The sequence below is a fragment of the Apis florea genome, unplaced genomic scaffold, assembly GCF_048593485.1.
Source record: "Apis florea isolate Af1SG1 unplaced genomic scaffold, ASM4859348v1 contig_3367_pilon, whole genome shotgun sequence".
Taxonomy (NCBI): domain Eukaryota; kingdom Metazoa; phylum Arthropoda; class Insecta; order Hymenoptera; family Apidae; genus Apis; species Apis florea.
The window spans coordinates 1-21,213 of record NW_028256746.1 but is presented as its reverse complement, the minus strand read 5'-3'; the positions used below and the strand labels follow the sequence as shown (position 1 = coordinate 21,213).

Here is a 21,213-nt window from a genome sequence, read left to right as displayed (position 1 = left end):
GTACTTATGTTATGTACACAATCTATGGATAAATGAACTAACGCGCATGGTAATCAAACCGGGAGAAGCGTTTGTATATCGTATCGGTCACGTGTGACATAAGAATTTTTGTTTTTTTAAGTAAGTAAAACATTTTAAATATATATCATTTATATATACATATGAAAATATATATATAAATATTTCATATTATATATAAAAATTTCGTATAAAATTTTATAAGTAGTCATTTAGTGATTGGTAGACAGCGTTGTAAAGACACGCTATTCGCCTTGTATTATATAAAAATAATTTATGAAACAATATTTTATAGACGACATTATATTAATTTTATACTAATCCGAAAAATACCAATAGTGATTTAATATAATTTTTAAATTGACTTTTATTAATTCATCAGTAATTAGGAGGCGTGGCATTTTATGTAGCTCCGTATGCTTTGTACTCGCGTTGGACACGTGCGCTTATGATATGTGTGCCATGTCATATGTATATACGCGCGTGTAGAAGCATGTTTCGAACCTAACAAAGAAACTTATAATATAGTTAAACGTGATGATAATATAATATCAAAAACATTAGAAATTAAACTTCTATTAAATCATTATATTGTATTAATACGGACAAAATATAATTTTATAATGTAAGTGTATCTAAATTGTTCATTTACAATTCTATATTACTTCATTTGACAATTTGATTCTTATCGATTGTTCATATTTGTACGAACGGTAATTAACTGTAAACTTTGTATTTTCTACTATAAAATTTAACCGTCAACGATTTTAGGTATTTATTTCAAAATAAAATGCAACATTAGTTTGTATATTCATTTTATATCAAAATTCGAGTTACACTATCTATGTGTCAAATATAACCTCAAATAAACGCGTGGTTGTTTGATTACAGTATATGAAGTATTATAATTATTCTATTATTTTCAATTACGGATCGGTGTGCGAGCTGCAAGATACGTTTTTAGTATATTATCAAATATTGTGACATGGAAACTGGATATTTAAATTTTCACGATGAAGAACAATTCCCTGATTTTTCATTATCTTTGGAACAGGTAACAAATTTATTAAATTTTTGTTAAATATAACGAATATTTCAATAATTTTTTGTATTTAAATTTTATTTATTTACATTCTCATTTATACGATATCAGAAATAATATTTATATAACAATGTATCAGAATATTACAATATTTTCTTTCATTTGTATTTAAATTTTTATTTTGATATTACGATTACAATAATATTCTAGTAATATCGATGTAGATATTTTAATTAATGTTAGTAAATTTTAATTAATCTTTACTTTTTATAATTATATATAATATTATAATTATTCTTTAGATTCTTTATATTAAATATGCAATCAATTTTTATTTAAATTCTATAAATATTAAATTATTATCGCTTATATCTAAAACTTAATATTGCTATTAAAAAAAAATACAAGTCTCATTAAAGTTTAGAAAATCTAAAAATCTAAAAATAAATATAATAATATATTATTAATATTATTAATATATTACATATAATAATATATATTATCGTACATTTTAATAGAATTTAATGGAAAAACCTCAAGATTTATTAATGCATATGGTTGAAAATGATTTTGATTATATGGAAACACATCTTGATATCACAAATTCCGATAGATTGTGGAATAAGGAATACGAGTAAGTAAAATATTATTATTAATGTGTTAATTGTTATAAAATTTAATTAATTAATAATAATTTTACAATTTAAAATTTTTATAATTTTATTTTGTAAAATTTAATATTTTATAATTTCAGACATAACGAAGATATGGACGAAATGTCAATTTCAGAAATTTCTAACATTTCTAAAATTGATAGTATTAAAGAAGATTTTGCAAAAGTTCTTACGGATTGGCACGAGCATATCGGTTATTTACAGGTTTCACTAATTCTTTGGTTCGTTGAATTTATTATTTTTAACGATCCAGTTCGTCATTCAGAATTTTGTTTCAGACTTCAGACATGGATGAATATATGGATATTATAGGATTAAGTATGAATGGAACAGATAAGAGAAACTTTTGTACTTCAGAAAGTATACTTCAGGATGAACAAGCAATACATAGCTTAGAATCTAATTTTCTTATAATGAAACAAGAAGATTTAGAAAAAGAATCTCTTCATATTAATCAGAGCACATCCGGTTTGAAAAGCACTGATAAAGGCATAATAGATTTATAATTTATTTATAATAAATTTTTCATTCAGTTAATAAATATTTTTATAAATTGTATAAATTTTTTTTTTTATAGAATACACAACAGAAAATAATTCATATCATAAAATTGGTGACTTTATGAAAAGTGATAACAAGAAATTAGAAACAGAAGTTAAATCATTATTAATAGAGTCTGAACATTTAAAAAAGCAAAAAAAGAACATACATAAATATGATAGCATAGGAATCAATACAAGTACAAATGTACTAGCAAAGCAAAAAAAGAAAAAAAGAGAAAAATGCTTACAGCGCAAAAAAGATACACGAAACGATAATAATAAATCTGATCAAGATAATAATAAATCTGATAATCAATTACCAGGTATATTTTATTAAAAAAAAACTTATACGTAAATATTTATTTATAAAAATTATTTATAAATTCGTTATATCGATTTTCTTTTTTATTAAAAGTTTTAGAAGCAGGAGATGTTAAAAGTTTATTGGAACAATTTGAAGCTTCCGAAAGTACTTTAGTATCAAATTATCCATCTGTCAGAATGAATAAGGAATATGAATTGGATACATCTACAAAATCTAATGAAATTCAACAATGTATGAAGCAATCTCAAATATCAAATTTACATAAAAATATTAGAGATGCTCTACCAAAAGAAGTTGTTGAAAACATAAAGGTAATTATATAACTAATTAGTATAATAAAGAAATATTTAGAATTAAAATAAAGATAAAATTCATTAAATTGTATCATATATTAGACATCTGCACGTAAAAAGGTGATTTCAGTAATACCAGCAATGCCTAATATTCAAAATACTGGCCGCAGCAATGGAACACGTATGCAGGATGCTGCTGCATCATTGTTTCGAAACAAGCTTTTAAAAATAGTTAAGTATAAATAATTTATAATAATATTCATCCATATATCGATATATTTTTAATACATGGAAGAATATATATATGTATATTAAGTATCGTTTTGGTACTTGGACTAGAGTTGAACCTCAACTCTTATGAATTATTTCTTTTGAATTTCATCTCTTCCATAACAGTAAGCAAATATTTTTTTGTACGCGCAATAAAATTTATTATCATCATTGTTATTATTATTATATTTGTTGCTATATCGTAAAGAAAATTGTAAGTTGTTAATCGTTATTTAAGTAAATTAATATAACGATTATTGCATTATACTAGGTAACAAATAATACACAAAATAAGACCATTGATGGTGGACTAGTTCAACTGGATCATGATTATTGTAGTACTAATTCTTCAACTAGTAATTTAGATAGTAACAGTGAGTATGAAAATATGGTTTGCTGAAAAAATGATATTTGTTAAAAAAAAAAAAAAAATGACCAAACGACTATCTCATTGTTATACAGCATATGAAAAACAATCGCATAGAAATATTGTAAAAAATAAGGAATATTCGATTGAAAATAATTCAAAGAAGGATAGCGGTTTGGAATCAGGCGAAGCAAGTGATAATAGCGAAGAACAAACAGGAGTTACAACAGTTAATGATATTCAAGTTAACAAATCTATGAAAGAATTACAAAATGAAACAAAGAATTGTCGAAAGGAAACATTAGTAAATGAAGAAAATTCTCACAAAATTAATATTTCAAATAATACTTCAAATTGTGTTATTTCTCATAAACAAAATTTATCTACAAATAATTCAATATCTCAAATGAAAATGCATTCAACTCTAACAACAAATATTTTGCAAATACAAGACGTTGTAAATAAAACAAAATCTATAAAAACAGGAAATCAAAGAATAAAACAAATGGTTTCTGTATTAAAAAAACCTAATATACAAGCACCTATTGTTAAAGTTATTTCTAATGAAAGTATAGTAACTACTACTAATAGCTTACACGATAAAGTGCAAAATATTATTGTTCAAAGCAATGAAAAAACATGTTCAGAGAAAGAAGAAAAAAGACCTCCTCGTAAAAAATTAAATTTAGCAGAATACAGGAGTAGAAGAGAACAAAATCGTAGCGACAATAGTAGAACAAATTCACCAGTGCAACCTATGAAACTAATATATATTCATCACGCTTCCACTACAACTGAACCCATTAAAGATGATCCTCAAAATTTAATTTGGTCAGAAAGAGAAATTGTATCAGTTTTAAAACCAAAACAAGATATAGATGAGAAAAAAGTTTGTCCAAAACCTTCCACTTGTGAAATAGGAATTCAAACTTATGAAACAGTATTTGAATTTCCTCCAAAGTCTTTAATCGATGTTGATGAGAGACATAAGCAACAAAGGTAAAAAAAAATATTTTTATTCAATTTGATATCATTTTCATAATAAATATGTATTATGTAATTTAATTTGTATATGAAATTATTAATTTTCAGTTTTACATTCAATTTTATTTTTTATTATCTAAAAAATATTTGATATTCAATCAATTTTATATTTATAACATCGATATAATTAATGTGATTATATATTTTTCAATTATTATTTTAGATATAATAATAAATTTAATAAAAATATATATATATATACTGCCTAATAAATATTCACATTAAATTTAAAAAATAACAATTAACAAACAATTTAATTTTTTTTATACGAAATAAGTCATCAATAATCTATATTTCTATAAATTTCATATTTTTCAGGAATAATAACGTGCAAGATAAAAATCAACAATCTTATAAAAAACATGGAATTAGTTCTAATTTGAGTCGACCTAGATCAAGAAGTAATAGTAAAAGCAGAAGCAGGAGCAGAAGTAGTACTAATCGAAGTAGATCTCGTAAACGCAATAATGCAGGTCATCGAAAAATAAGTCGGCGTAGCTCCGTTAGCTCAAATAGTACTTGGTCATCACGATCACAGTCACGATCACGATCACGATCACGATCACGATCACGATCACGATCACGATTACGATCACGATCACGATCACGATCACGATCGCAATCGCGGTCACGATCACGATCACGATCACGATCACGTTTACGTTTACGTTCATGTTCACGTTCACGTTCACGCTCACGTTCACGTTCACGTTCACGTTTACGTACACGTTCACGTTCACGTTCACGTTCACGTTCACGTTCACGTTTACGTTTACGTTTACGTCCTCGTTCACGTTCGGATACAAGATCTACTTTCAGTTCAGGATCAAGATATTCACGATCACGTTCTAGATCAAGATCTCAGTCATCTTCTCGATATTCTAGTTGTTCTAGGTAAATAATTATAAATTATTTGTATAAGTTTTGATAAAATAATTAAAGCTTTAGCTTAAGAAGAAATATAAAAATATTTATAGGTCTTCATCTCGTTCAAATTTCGGAAGGAATAAATGGTCAAGAAGGAGAAGAAGACAAGAAAGGAGATATCATACAAGTTATGATAGACATAGGCAATATTCTATGGGCAATTATCATAATTATAGGGATTGGAGAAGGTAAATAATCCGATATATATAATTTTATAATTTTTGAAACTAAAAAAAATAGAAAAAAAAAAAATAATAAAAAAACTAAAATTGCTAATTTTTTTATTCATAAAAAAACAATTTATTTTACATTCTTTCTAAGTTAAATTTTCATGTTCTAAGAATTAATTTATGTTTCGCTATTTTTAAAAAAATTTTTATGCATTAAAATTGAAATTGAGATATTATAATTTTAAAATTATTGGCATATACAATTGTATCAATTTATAACTTATAATATAAAATTTATTATAAACAATGAATACTATATATAAACATATTTATCTATAGAATAAGCTTTATTTAAAATTGTATATATAATATAAATTTTTTTCATCTTTCTTTTTGGATTCATAAATTGAATTATAAAATAATAATATATAAATATTTTTATTCATTTTAGACAAAGCGATTGAATTTAAAATTCGAAATGATATATATTTATGTATATGCGTATATATTTATGTTTCTTTAAAAAAAATTATTTAATTTTTTAGACTTTATTTAACTTTTAATAAAATTTTCCTGGAAAATTAAATTAATATCAGAAAACAGAAATAGAGGTTTCAATTAAGAGATAATTATATGATTTTTCTTCACGAAATTCTGACAATTCAAAGATTTCATCATAATTTGAAAATTTAATGATTCTTTAATCTTCTTTTTCTTTTTAGTTATATTATATTAGCAATTTTTTATTCAAAACTTCTTTGAATAGTTCAAACTCAATTTTTATACGATTGAAAAACTGATAAACTTCTTGTACGAAATCTATATATATATATATATATATTAGATTTTTTTACACTTATATATATATTTATCAGATCACCTCCAACTTCGTATCGGCGATCCTATCCTGAAAATTGGTATGATCGCGAGAAACAAAAACAAGTAGAAGAGCGAAGAGTGATTTATGTTGGACGCTTGGATGAAGGAATCACTAAAGCTGATTTACGTAGAAGATTCGAAACTTTTGGTCCTGTAGTAGACATTAGTGTACATTTTCGTGAGCATGGGTAATTTTTTCATATTTTATATTTTATATTTGATTCTGTATTATTTTCATAGAAAAATAACGAATTTACATTATGCATTTTCCTTCGTTTATTTTAGCGATAACTATGGTTTCGTAACTTTTGCTTATAAAAACGATGCCTACGAGGCTGTAGAGCATGGTAACGACGATCCAAGTTTACCAAGATACGATTTATGTTTTGGAGGCCGACGTGCTTTTTGCAAAGTGAAATATGCTGATCTTGGTACGTACAATTGTATCACGTATTATATTAAATTATATATATTATATATTATATAATATTTAACAAAAGAATAATTCATTTAAAAAAAATTATCTTAACAAATTTATCAAAAATAATTTTTTATTTTGCGTATTTCCGATTAAAATATGAAAATTAATTTATTTATTTGATTTTGTTAGTATCGAATAAAATAAGAATATTCCATATAATCAAAGATTTTTAATATCACGAGAATAATTACAAGCAAAGAAAAGATATTTATTTAAAACAAAATCAATCAATAGCGTTGAATTTAAAATGTACAAATTATTGTACATTAAATTTTTAAATAATTTTTAATACATAATAGTTATAATATTATATTATATTATAATAGTTATAATATTATTTTTTGGCAGATGGTATGGCGAGCAGTTCACTTAATAATGGTCACATGTTACAAGATAACGAAGATAACACATTTGATCTTCTATTAAAAGAAGCAAAAGCAAAATTACGTAAAAGAAAGGTTTGACATATGTACTATTTGCTAGTTTTAAATGTAATTTAAAAAATTAGCAAAGATGTCATCAATAATATTTGGAACAAAAGTGGAGAGATCTATACTAGTATTTTCCACTGACAGAAATATAGTAAAAGTTACAGAATAATTGTTATAGAGTATAAATAAGTGTTGCAATATCGCACTTGTAATAAAAAATAATAATTAACAGCTGTATTTTTTGAATTAATTGAAAATATCAATAATTTAAATATGTATAGGATTTTGATATTTTCAATAATAATGAAAGTATTAGATCTTTTCTATGTAAAAGTCTGCTTAGTTAAAAATATGTATATGACTCTAATAGATTTTATTTTACTCGTGATTTTTATAAATAATTTATTGAACGTAATACAATTAATTACACACGCTCTCCTGGGTGGACGCATTTAAAATAGACAAAAATAATTGTAATTTAAATATTTTAATTTGAAAAATGCATCGAAATCATCATCATAATAGATATTTGTTCACAATTATTCGTTATGTCGTTACGTAACGTTTTCATTGTCTTCAAAAATATCATGTACCGATCGAAATGAAATGTATCATGGATCGAAAGCTCTCAAAAACTTATACGTTTACATAGAAATATATAAATACATAAACGAAAAATAATCGAATCGAGATATATATATATATATATATATATATATATAAAAATACATTTATCTTATTTTTTAATAATTATAATTTTTAGAATGATTTAAGGTGCGTTTAATGTTAAATGTATAATACGGTATATACGCGTATTTAAACTTATTTTTACTTATAATTATTTTTACTTACAATTTAATATATATAGAAATTAATTTTCATATCTCCACAAATTAAAAATCCCATTCACATATTATATTATATATTATATAAATTTTTTAATATATTATCACTTTTTACCTTTAAATAGTTTAAAAATAAAATAAACTTTTGTCACATAAGTTTTTATTTTTATATACAAATAATATTTTGAAAATAATATTTTAATATTCTTTATAAATATATATCATTATTTTTAGTAGGCATTTTTCCTTGTTAATTTTTCATCCAATATAATAGTTAGATTTCAAATTTAATATAAATTTCACGTAGACTAATATCAGATATTTAAAAAAATTTAAAGGTAAGAAATGAAAATATTTATTATAGAATTTTAATTAGATATATTTTATTTTAAGTGGAAATTGATGACTTTGAACATTAAATTTAATAGTTTTATAGATGTAATTAAGTACGATGATGAATTATTGAAAAGAAAAAATTTAAAAATTTATAAGAATGAAATTATAAATTAATAGTTCCTATTATATAATAAAAATATAAATATTTGTTTTCAATTTTGAGAAATATCATAATTTCTCTTCACGATGAAACGTCAATTTTTATATATCCGAATTGTAATAATTTTTATGAAACGCGTGCTGTACTCATGTTAATGAAATATTAACATTTAGTCGGCTAATGTTATAAATGTAATTGTTTATGTATTACTTAATTATATTATAAATTTGACACGATATAATAGATGAATCACAAATTAGAATATTTTTATTTGATAATAAAAATATACAAAAAAGAAGTACCTATGTTTATTGAATCGTGTATCGCCAATCATTATTAAATTAAACGTAGATTATTATTTATATTTTTTATATAGATTAAAATATTTTATTAATACATATTAAATTTATTAAATTATATCAAATTTATTTATCGTATATTTATTATATATATTATTAATATATTTATTATATTACAAACATATTATACTTCACAAAATATTTAAACAGTTAATCGATAACATTTTACAGATTATCATCTCTTTCTTTTTCTTTTCTCTTTAACGTTAATTGTAATATTTTTTCGAAATAATTTTTCTTTCCTTTCAAATATATATGACCTAAAGCATATTATTCGTAAGAAACATTTTATGATTCTTTCACATATAATTTTGGATTTATTTTAAATTTTACCCCTATATAATTTTAATAGCCTTTAATCTATTATTTTATCGTTAATAATAACGATACTTTAAACAATTTCTCATTGGTATATATATAAATATGTAATATATATGCGTAATTTTTTTTTATAGAAATTGTTTAAATAAATTCATGATTTATTGTAAATCTGTAAATATAACCTGGTATATAGGCATAGAAGGTTCCGAGATGAGATAAATTTAATATTTAACAAAATTTTGTATCCTATATTCTAAAATAGAGATCGCGTATAAAAAATCAAAGTATATATGTATATATTATTAAATATATATGTATTATTAAAAAATATACATATATTATTGTATAATTTTGTAAATTAGTACGTAAAATATATATAAAAATATGTAGAAAATAGAAAAAAATTTATATATATATATATTTTTTATCTATAATATAAAGACAAGTAATGTTGCAATATGATACTGTGGTACGTAACAGCGCATAAAATTATTTATAACTTGATAAATAAATTACAATCGATATCAATTTTTGTATTTGTTTCGATATATAATTTCAATCTTTTAAAGATGTTAAAGATTAATGTAAAATAATATACATTAACACTTCATATTTAAAAAAAAAATGTGATTATTTAAAATAAATATATAACGAAGAAATAAAATAAATTAATGCTTTGCGTATGCATAGTATATACGTATATGTAATAATTTTGTTACATATATTATGTAATATACGTAACAAGTGTTTTATATATATATAAATATTAAATAATTTTATTTTTTTCATATCATTGATTTTTTAATATATAAGAAATTTATTTCAAATACGTAATTCTTACCATTTCATCACGTCTTCTTGTGTTTTCTTTATTTTTCTAAAATTTAACGTATCTATCGTTACATTTAAATTGTATAATAAATTTTGAAATTACAAAAAAATTTTTGAAATTTTTATGGGAATGAAAAATTAATATTTACGCATTACTATTATATTTAGCTGCTTAATTTTTATTTATAAAGTTACATAAAATAGTTAATGTACACAGAAATGGTGTTTAGCATTAAGAGCGTATTCAGAGTGCCATTTATATAAAAATTTATAATATATCAAGAATAAATCGAAAAAAATTTATTAATCATTATTTTCGACTAAAATTAAATTTTTTTTTTATCACAAACAAAAAAAATCCATCTTTTAACATTAAGGTTTGTAAAATTAGTATATAAATAATAACGAAAAATGATACTAGGTACATTTGTCAAGTGGAAATTTATAAAATCTCAAAATTAATCGTATTACCTAACTATAACTTTGCTTAACAGACAATATATCGATCTCTCGTAACTATTTAATAAAAAATTTTTATGGATATGGAACTTTTCTCATTTATTCGACCTCCTGAACACGCAATATTAATTTGGCATCATCTCGGGACACCCGAGGATACGTATAAGTGACGTCAAGCGTTCAATCGTTTAACGTTTAAATAGTGCATTTTGAAACAAAGTTCATAAAAATTATAATTATACATATATTATAAAAATAATATTTTAAATCGTAAAAGAGTAAATAATTTTTGAACGTTGTTATATTTGTTGCGTGAGAAGTTTGAGTTTTAATATATTTCGATACAAATTTTTTTTTCCGTATAACATGTACCGTAATTAATGTTAAGCGTAGTGGAAATATTAGTTATAATTGCCCAAGATTATTATACCAGAGATCAAAAGATTTAGCCGGTTAGATATTATTATTTCGCCTATATTCATTTTTATCCATTTTCTTCAAATTTTTCAAATTGTCTCTTTTATATAAAATAAAACATTTCTCTGTAACGTATTTATGAATTTTAATCGTTAATTATTTCGACCGACTAGATCTTTCGGTTTCTAGCAAAATTAACGTAATTTATTCTACACTGTCAACAATAGCAGTATCGTCAAGAGTATGTAGCCAGTTAAAAATCATCATATTTCTTTCGTATTTGGATAATTGATTTCCACGTTCTCTTTCAACATCTTTAACGGTTAAAGCATGATTTCGTTCCTTTTGTCCTAATAACGAAGATCCAGTGGTGCCTGTTGTTCCAGGGACCAGTAACGTAGTTCCGGAAGTTGTTCGCGCTGCACTTGCCACAACCTCCAATTGATCCAAATTAAATTCGCTTTGCGAAAGCCGCTCCAAAGCGCGATATGTCGTTAATAATCTAAAAATTATAAAAAATCGGATATTAATTTTTACGTCATTAATCTAAATGGTAAAAATTTATGTTGCATTTAATGACGTTTAAATACGATAAATTAATTTTATATAGAAGAATTAATTAAATCTTAACGTCTTTAGACAATGCTCGCGACACATAATATTAAACAATATTTATTTTATGCAGAAACACGCTTTTTACGCTTCGTAAAAACAAACTTTAATCAAAACAATTTAAACAATTAAAATATATAAATAAATTCGAACTAACCTTCGGCGTATATAATTTTGGCGAACTTTTTTATTGACAGATCTAACGAAATCAGCTCCTGTGAAAGGTATCGGTGGATGCGACGTAGCAGGAGGTTGTTGAGCCGATTGAGAGGCGGAAGTTTGTTGTTGCTGCTGCTGTTCTTGCATAGCTCCACCATGAGGACTAGGAAGTTGTGACGTATTCGCAACTGGTTCACCAACCGCAACCCATGTACTACACGATCTCGAAGCATGGTCAAGTCGCGCATGTTCCAAAAGCAAAGTGTTTCTTTGGGCAGTGTTGAGGGCCAATGTGGATACAGCCGATCGTAAACCGTTCGGGCCCAATATATCCGGACTTGGCAGTTGAGATACGTCACTCGTGCTAAAACTTTTACGAAGACCAAGCGCCGATGAAAGTACTCCACAACTACGAATCAATTCATTTTCTTCCTCAAACCAAAGAATTTCTGGTATATCGGCTGGCCTGAAAAGGTGAGAATAAATATTGAAAATTTAAACGAATAATTTTTAGATTTTTCTCAAACTTTTATATTTTTAAAATCCCATAAAATTAATCGAACGTTTCACATATAAAATCTTGTTATTTCCATCATATAAACGATTTTGTATTACGCTTATCGCGATACAATATTTTTTTTTTTTTATAATAAAACGTATTTTAAAACGAATTTTAATAAAACGTATCGATTCATATATATATATATATATATATATATATATATATATATATACATTCTTTACATAAAAAGAAAAAAAAATAGGAAAAATAATATAGCGCTTTCCTTTTACAGGATGTTAATATACATATATTCGTGAAACACTTTTAGAGAATTCTCAATTATACAAACAATAAAAACAAATTTAAAAATTAGTATATAAAAATATCAGTCGATACTTATTTATAATAATATATAATACCTGTTACTTTGGATCTGACGAGAATCAGGTTTTGGTGATGGGCCACGACCAGTTAGATGTACATCGGTATACGATTTAAAAGTAACCAGTCTATTAACCCCTCGCAACTCACTTGCTATCGAGGATACGCTAAATAGAGAAAGATCAGTCGTAACACTCTCATGACTGGGAGATCGCAACATTCGTGGTGTAACTTGGAGCGCTGGACACTGCGTATCTGTTAAGCTATTACAGCATTGCGTAGAAGCAGGCGGTGGTATCGGCGATGCCGGTTTTGCTTTACCTTCGGACATTTTTCTATCTTTCAATGTTTTCAACTGTTGGAATTTTTTTCATAAAATATGAAAAATTTTATATCATCGTATTCATCGTTCATCGTCATTCTTAACTCAACGTCACAGTTCTTCATAATTTCTTAATGATTTTTTTTCCAGTTTTTATTCAATATCAATAGAATCGAATTCCTTATCAACTTTGAATCTTCAATTCATTCATTAGAATATATATCTCCATTGTTTTTTTCGGAGTCATAAATCGTTCTTTCAATATTTGACATTGAAAATTATAATTTTCAAACAATTATCGATTTTCAAACACTTTTATATCGTTTCACAACATTATTAGAATTAATATTATATCACATTTGAATCATTAAACAAATTAATTTCAGATTCTTTCCCATACCGCGTTCGAACAGCGATTCGATTCTTTGATACGGACATATTTTACGATATTTTTACATATTATTTATCATATTTATAATTATCGTTTAAAACGAAGAAGAGTCGTCTCATTTTAAAAGCACGACAGATCCGCGATTACCTCGTAATACACATACGTATATGTTTTCTTAGATGTTGCTCCAATAGTTTTCAGCGTTTTCTATGGATTTGTTTTTCGTTCTTTTCTTCTTGTACTCGTTATTTAATCTTCGATAAACGAGAATAAACACAACGAACACAACGAATAAACACAAGAAAAGCGAGATGAAGATTTATAATTAGACAAACAAATTCGAAATATAAAAGGATCGAACGATGATTACTTGTTCCGGACTATGGTCGGCGGTCAAGTCGAGGTCGCTCACTGCACAGGCGTCGATCGATAGAAACAAGGAAAGCCACCCTTGCAAACTCTATCCCAATGACACGGAACATACAATATACAAAGTTCGATTATGTCGCGTTTTTAAAATGTTAAATTTCGATATAATTATTAATCGTTAAAAGAAAGGAGGGAAAAGAGGAGAGGAGAGATAATACGGAGAGATAACAAACGCAAGATATTAACCGATTAATAATAACGTTATTTTATCTTTTAAATATAATCGGTATCACGACGACGACTTATTTTTGCACATTTCTCTACGTTATCCATCCATATCTCGTCGGAAATTAGTGAAATTCGGATTTAAGTATACGACATAGATATACGATGTATTCTTTATTTTCAATATATTCGCATACGAACAACAGTTTTTTTACTCACTTATCGATCGTATCACGAATTACGAGATTTTCCGTATACGCGGAAATAATTTCCTTTAATTTCATAATTATCACTTCACTAAACGATCGTCAAATCGAAAAAGATAAACGATACATATACGCGATACGCGACGTACAACACGTACATACGTACATATAAAAAGAAAAATCAAAACAACGGTACATCATGCAACAAAAGGATAATTTTTTTTTTCGCGGTAAGTATTGTTGTTATAAAATTTTAATTTTGAACTTAAATGGTGCAAATCGCTATATTTCAATCCAATCGTTAGAAAATTTTTGAACGATTTTTAAATATACGAATATATCGTTTAATTCGTCCATTCGCACGATTTAATACCGATTTAATTTATTGATTATTAAGTAACAATTTGCTCAAGTATTTATTTAATATTCAAAATCACGCACGCAACACTCGTTAATAACAACGTCAAAATACTTGACAAGAGAATCGAAGAAAGCTTTTAAAAGCTTTTCAATAAACGAATAAGATAAGAAAGAGTAAGATATCGGATAACCAGATATATAAATAAGAGGAAAACTTTAATAAGCTATCTTAAATAATTAATTATTTTATTTACATTACTTACATCACTTGAAATTTTTACATGAAATTGTTATTTAGCAATCAAAAAAACGTACAATTGAATATTCGTTTTCCTTCGTTTATTCTTTTTTATTAAATTTATAAAAAAATTCGTAAAAAATATTTAATATCAATAATATCAAAAAATATATATAATAACCTACTCACTTAATTTTATTAATTTTTACTAGTTATAATTTATTTTATAATTAAATCGAATAAATAATCTTGAAAAATTTATACATTTATTTATATTTGATAAAAAAATATTTATATCAATTAAACTTAATTCGAGGAATATAAAGCAATTTTCTACGATCAACAATATCATCGAGAGAATTTAAATCCGGTAAAACCGACGGTAATCGAAAATGAATATTCGAGGACCACATCATCGTTCGAGTAGAATTTCCAACCCGAGACCATTCTTTAATATTTTGCACGGGAGTATAATAAGTTTCCGTTGTTGTGGAATATCTTGGATAATACGGATCGTATTCCAATTCATTCGGTATCAAAGGTTTCAAAGATAAGGTTAAAGCGTATACAGGTAATTCCGTAGTAGCCAAAGCAATATTTGTCTTCGTAGTACCGGCCGTAGGAAGAATTTTTGTATTTCTTTGAATAGATTTCAATGTTTCCAAATATGGATAATTTCTATAGTTTATAGAAGATAATTTCAAAAAATGATTAGCGTTCTTGACAGGTTGATAATCCTTTACATTATTCTCTCGAGCGTGAATATTTTCAGAGAACGTATCGGAAGACACGTTTAGGAGATTATCCGCAGCATCGTTCATTTTTCGTCGCGAATAATTTCTTTGGTTAAGCATGGATTTCTCATTACGTTTATCTTTGTCGTAAAAACTTTGGATCCGAATAGAAAAACTTTGATTTTTCTTTAAACCATTTTTATCATATTCATCAATCACGTAACGCGTTCTAATATTCGTCTCAGAATCGGTAGTGACATTATTATAATTGGACGGATAAAACGAATCAATCGCTTTATTTTCAATAGTTTTATCTAGATCTTTGAAAAGGCGATCAGAATTAGAGATAAATTTATATCCTACTTGGTTGTTCGTTTTCATCAATCGCGTCATAGGAAAAAAAGATCGACTCTTATCTTTTGGATAAGAAGAATCATCATTCCTAGGTTTATCATCATATTCTTGGATAGGGAAGGAAATACTAGTTTTTTCGCAATGCACAAGATGAGCGTGATCGCATATCAAGGCATCTTGTCGAAAAGCAGTTTCTTCCGGACAATGATAAGTAAATTTATTCCCATATTCATCGCAGGTATAATATATTTTACAATTAGCATCCGTATCCGCATAAAAGCCAGCAGTTCGGTTCAAGCAGGAAAAATTCACCTTTATAGAGCGTACAATATTCTGAAAAATATTAGTTAAAATTAGTTAAAATAAAGTTAAAATTACAATTAATCTTTATTAATTAAAATTTAAAATTAATATTCATTACATTCATCCTTAATATTTTACACAAGTATAATAATATAAATTCTGTATTTCATTATCTTTTTATCTTTCGTTATCCGTAAATCATTATACCGCTATCGAGCAAACTATAAGAATTATTGGTCAATTCTTATAGGGATAAGAAATAATCGAATCATAATTTTTTTTCTTCTCAACAGAAAATAATATTTTACTTGATAAAAAAAAATTAAAACTGAAAATGCTTAAAAGTTTGCTAATAAATTTTATAAATATTCGGTCGAATTTTACGTTCGTGGAATCGACGTATAGCGCGTACATGTAGCGAAGATAATAAAAATTACATCTCTCTATACAAGATGTATAGCTACGTACAACGTAGATTTTAGAGAGGGAGAAAAAAAAAAAAAAAAAAAAATGAAAAATTGTACGTACATAAAAAAATTAATACGCTAAATATTTATATCTCGAATATCTTCGCATTAAAGACTTCATTTCGTTACTATTTTTACTACAAAAAATAACGAAAACTGTCAAATTATATAATTTAAAACACCACATTGTAACAAATGTTTGGAACGTATTTTAGAAACTTTATTCGAGATACGTATTTATCAAAAATATTATTATTTGTCAAAAAAATTTTGATCGTTAAGAAATGAAATCACTTTTTTTTTTTAACTTTTTGAAAGAACAAATCGGTATCTTTACCGATTGAAAGTTTAACGTAAAAAGTAACAACGATACAAAGGAAATTTAAGAACGTTTATTTTACAATCTAACCAAGATTTTTATTACTTACAAATATCTCAGACTGAATACATAGAATAAACATCACGTAACGAAAAATAATTTTCCAAGTTCGTACGAAACGTATCATTTTAATAATTATATAAATAAAAATTTTATATGTTTGAGAGAAATGGTAAAAACGATAATTTATCTGGACGAATACCAACGTTCACAATCGTCTACGGACATATTGGAAACTCGCGAGAAAACGAAGGATACGAGACTAACCTCCAAGTCATAGACGAGATACAGAATAGAAGTAACATTCGATAGAATTTTTCGTACCATCGCTGAAAAGAAGTTTTGCAGCCGGAGCGGCACAGAAGCAAGAAGGGTCCTTCGCTAAGATTGGTATTTGACATTCGTTAAATTTAACGCGTTTAATTTTCGAAGAAGAAACGAGCAGATTTTGGATGAATCAGAGATTGGATGCTTATTAGAGATAAACCGATGTAACAAAAATGTTATCGGATACTCGACCGCTATAGAACGAGGATCGTTGAAACATCTGGATAAGCAGCATTCGATGCAAAAACATTCATGCTGGCAATTTAGAATCGAAAATCGTCGAACAACATCTCGGAAATGAATAAATATTCGGAGCTAAAACTCGATGCTTAAGATTTCTCACCTTTCTTCTCCATTACTCGAAAATTTCATCTCCAATCGTATCTTTAATTCTTAATATCTTAATATTTGAAATATAAAAGAAAGAGAAATCGGATGATTCGAAATTTTTAATTTATCGATTTTAATTATTAGATTCTTTTTTTTTCTTTTAAATTTCATTTATCACTCGGAAGATTATTATTAGTATTATTTTTTTATATATTTAAATTCTATTCGTTCGATCGTTTACTTTCATATCCTCGTATTTTTAATTTAACAGTCATTTACATTTTAATATTTTTTTATTTTACGTTTTTTACGATTATTAAATATCGTATATCGATAAAACGTTTATTCGGAGAGCAGAAAGGAACACGTCCGTTCCGCTCCGTGTTCGGAAACCGATTACGTTTAATCGATACGTATACAATAACAATCGACGCGACACCGTGCCGCGATTCACATTCGCTATAATAATATTCGTAAGAATATTAATATTTATTTCATTTTATTAATATATCAATCGTTATCACGATAGTTCTTTTTCTTTTTTCGTTTTTACGTTTTTACGTCTATAGATTTTTATAGATCATTAATTTTAACATTTCCTTTTTTTTTTTTTTCATTTTTCGAATAGTTTAATTTAATTTTCTTTCTTTTTTTTTTCATTATTAATCGACGAGATTGATAAAAGGATATTTTTTCTTTATCTTTTGTTTTTTAATTTAATCATTTTTTTTTTTTTGAATTATCGTTTAAATGATCAGTATCGTAACTCCATTTATTCGCGAAAATTTAGTTACGCTTCTTTTTTGGTAAAGGTATCTTTTATACATTTTGGAGAAATTTATCGTTTCTTTTTTTTATTATTCGTGGCGCTTTAATAGTTGGAACGACGAAACGAAATAATTGGAATCGGTATAATTTTTTTTATTATTATATTTTCGTTGGTATCTTTGATTTTCGTTCGATCGGTAGAATTTGGAACGATTTATTCTTCTTGACAGAAAAATTGTTACGTATCGGAACACGGACGAAGTAAAAGAAAGAATAAAATGGAAAATAGGATAAAAATTAAATTTGTTATAAAAGAGATATCGAAAAATAGATGAAATTGGAAGAAAATAGTGAATAGGCGACGAAGAAACGACGCAAGAATAGTCCTCGAATGGATTTTACGGGTTAGTACGGAGTTTCTTCTTTTTTCTTTTTTTTAAATAAAAATGTTTTTTTTTCCGGCGATGGAACGACGAAAACGATCCGGAAAAATGAAAAAAAATTTTCATAAGAATATTCCGGAGAAACTTAAAAAGCCAAAAATTAGAAACTCTCGTTAGAGGGGCTGTGGCTAAGTCGGAACGCTGCTTCTTCCGCACGCGAAGAACTCGGGTTCGAGACTCGTTCTCGAAACTCGAGTTTTTTCGCGCGCGACGGACAACTTCTAAACTTGCCACGAGGGAATGACCCTCGGTGTCTTTCTCCCGCTCTAAGGACTTGGGAAGTCACTCTCCGGTCTAGGGGGTTTTTCACCCAGGAGACCACTCTCTCCGGTCCGGGGGGTGTCCCCCGGGCCGGACTCGAATTTTGGAGGAGGCGCTGGCGGAGGTTAGACGGGGAGGGTTATATCGGGTCTCTCTTACCTGCTTTTGCTCCCGGATACAGGGCCACGGGCCGTGGCTCTATTCTCTCGACTCGACGTTAGCTAAATGGCGCGGAAAGGTATCGAGTGTCTTCCGGTAATAGGAGAAGAAGCCCGTCGGCACGGAATCAAAGAAAGCGAGAGAGGAAAGAGAAAAGGAATAGGATCTTTGTTTTTTCGATATTAACAAAATATAAGTTTAAAACGAGGAAAAGAGAATATAATATTTATGGTGTGCATAGAGATGGAATGGAAATTTGTAATTTTAATACGTCACAGAACATAAAGTCGACCGAAATTTTATCGATAATTTTAAGATCGAACACTGGCAGCAGTATCACGATTTCACGATACGTACAATTAGGTACGATTAAGAATTAAAATATATGGATTCAGTTAAATTCGCATATTTTATTTATCGTTTATCATCGCGTAACGAAAGAACATGAGAATTAAAGGAAAGAAAAGAAGATTTAAGAATTACGGTTAATAAGAAGGAGAGATAAGTTTTAAACGGAAATTAAAATTAAAGAAAATTTATTAGGAGAATATTGAAAGGAAACAGTGGAAGAAAAAGAAAAGGATTGGTAATTGGAATATTTAATGGAAGATAGGAGGAAGAATGGAATTTAGAAGATAACGATTCCGTCTAGGATATTTATTTTATTTAAAATGAAAAAAAATTGATTACCGGAAGAATGAAATATTAAAGGTAATTTTTTCTACTTTTGGAGGGTAGAACGAAAGTGGACAAGTGGCGCGATCTATATTAACGGGGTTTATAAAAAAGATAGATGGCACTGATCGTATATTAATTCGTATTATACGGGAGAGAATTATTAACTAATAAAACGCAAAGATTGGAAATGGAATAAAAGAAGGAAGGACGATTGGAAGTTTTCTTTTTTCCTACCTTTCTTTCTTTCTTTCTTTCTTTTTTTTTCGAGCTTTGATTTTGTTTATTTTATCGTTGGATCGCATCGAATTAACATTAATATTTAATTTTTCTTTGGATAGAATTTATAATTTATTGGAGTAAAAATATAGATTTTAGATACATACGCCGATATTTTATTTACGAAAGAATTATTAATAGGATAATATTTCGTTAGATCGTATAGCGATAAAATAGGAATTGGAAGAGAAAAAAAGAATACGTTCGTTCCGTTTATATGGTCAACAATATTGGCGAGAATATTAATAGTAATAGTAACTTTATTATCGATTTTTATGGATATGGATGAAAAATAGTTATTAGATGTTATTATCGTTAATGTTATTCTTATTATTAGCATTATTAATATAATTACCAATATTTTTAATGAAAAACATACTACGATTGAATTTAATTAAATTAAGATACACGTGTTTTAAAATAAATTATCAATTCCTCTTCACATGGTCATTTATCGATTCCTCCTCATACGGTCATTTATCAAATCCTCCTCACACGGTCATTTATCAATTCCTCCTCACACGGTCATTTATCAAATCCTCCTCACACGGTCATTTATCAAATCCTCCTCACACGGTCATTTATCAATTCCCCTTCACACGGTCATTTATCGATTCCCCTTCACACGGTCATTTATCGATTCCCCTTCACACGGTCATTTATCAATTCCGTTTCACACGGTCACTTAGCAATTCCCTTTCACACCCTTCTTTATCAATTCCTCCTCACACGTTCCTTTATCAATTTCACTTCACACGTTCATTTATCAATTCCCTTT

The 21,213-nt window shown here is 26.6% G+C and overlaps 3 protein-coding genes across 4 annotated transcripts; 1 reads left to right on the top strand and 2 right to left on the bottom strand.

The window, feature by feature from the left end:
* Window positions 1-452: 452 nt before the first annotated feature.
* On the top strand, window positions 453-7,635 carry LOC100867535 (uncharacterized). Of its 2 annotated transcripts, none has more exons than XM_031917680.2 (15): window positions 453-643; window positions 910-1,072; window positions 1,579-1,694; window positions 1,815-1,938; window positions 2,013-2,223; window positions 2,312-2,599; window positions 2,692-2,912; window positions 3,015-3,125; window positions 3,436-3,538; window positions 3,627-4,530; window positions 4,894-5,469; window positions 5,553-5,690; window positions 6,548-6,739; window positions 6,837-6,982; window positions 7,381-7,635. In XM_031917680.2, the coding sequence occupies exons 2-15, from the start codon at window positions 1,004-1,006 to the stop codon at window positions 7,494-7,496; spliced, it is 3,315 nt and encodes a 1,104-aa protein (XP_031773540.2). In that variant the 5' UTR covers window positions 453-643; window positions 910-1,003; the 3' UTR covers window positions 7,497-7,635. The 2 variants fall into 2 exon arrangements, with proteins under 2 accessions (XP_031773540.2, XP_012344620.2); XM_012489166.3 differs by having other exon boundaries at window positions 2,997-3,125.
* Window positions 7,636-10,473: 2,838 nt separating this feature from the next.
* LOC100869117 (uncharacterized) lies at window positions 10,474-13,982 on the bottom strand. Its single transcript, XM_003695460.4, has 3 exons — window positions 12,884-13,982; window positions 11,961-12,428; window positions 10,474-11,693 (listed from the first exon to the last, which is right to left on the bottom strand). Exons 1-3 carry the CDS (start codon window positions 13,174-13,176, stop codon window positions 11,396-11,398), a joined length of 1,059 nt encoding a protein of 352 aa, XP_003695508.2. The 5' UTR covers window positions 13,177-13,982; the 3' UTR covers window positions 10,474-11,395.
* A 965-nt stretch (window positions 13,983-14,947) lies between these two features.
* Window positions 14,948-17,493, bottom strand: LOC100870509 (uncharacterized). Its single transcript, XM_003695547.4, has 2 exons — window positions 17,243-17,493; window positions 14,948-16,377 (listed from the first exon to the last, which is right to left on the bottom strand). Exons 1-2 carry the CDS (start codon window positions 17,318-17,320, stop codon window positions 15,253-15,255), a joined length of 1,203 nt encoding a protein of 400 aa, XP_003695595.2. The 5' UTR covers window positions 17,321-17,493; the 3' UTR covers window positions 14,948-15,252.
* Window positions 17,494-21,213: the final 3,720 nt, after the last annotated feature.

Bases quoted from the DNA above. Each gene is read 5' to 3' on its own strand.
- LOC100869117 (XM_003695460.4), bottom strand. From the start codon at position 13,176: ATGTCCGAAGGTAAAGCAAAACCGGCATCGCCGATACCACCGCCTGCT. The intron at 12,429-12,883 runs GTATTATATATT...TCACCTTTTCAG, and splicing joins CGTCAGATCCAAAGTAACAG to GCCAGCCGATATACCAGAAA. The intron at 11,694-11,960 runs GTTAGTTCGAAT...TATAATTTTTAG, and splicing joins CAAAATTATATACGCCGAAG to ATTATTAACGACATATCGCG.
- LOC100867535 (XM_012489166.3), top strand. From the start codon at position 1,004: ATGGAAACTGGATATTTAAATTTTCACGATGAAGAACAATTCCCTGAT. The intron at 5,691-6,547 runs GTAAATAATCCG...TATATTTATCAG, and splicing joins AATTATAGGGATTGGAGAAG to ATCACCTCCAACTTCGTATC. The intron at 6,983-7,380 runs GTACGTACAATT...ATTTTTTGGCAG, and splicing joins AGTGAAATATGCTGATCTTG to ATGGTATGGCGAGCAGTTCA.
- LOC100870509 (XM_003695547.4), bottom strand. From the start codon at position 17,320: ATGATACGTTTCGTACGAACTTGGAAAATTATTTTTCGTTACGTGATG. The intron at 16,378-17,242 runs GTAAGTAATAAA...AATATTTTTCAG, and splicing joins GTATTCAGTCTGAGATATTT to AATATTGTACGCTCTATAAA.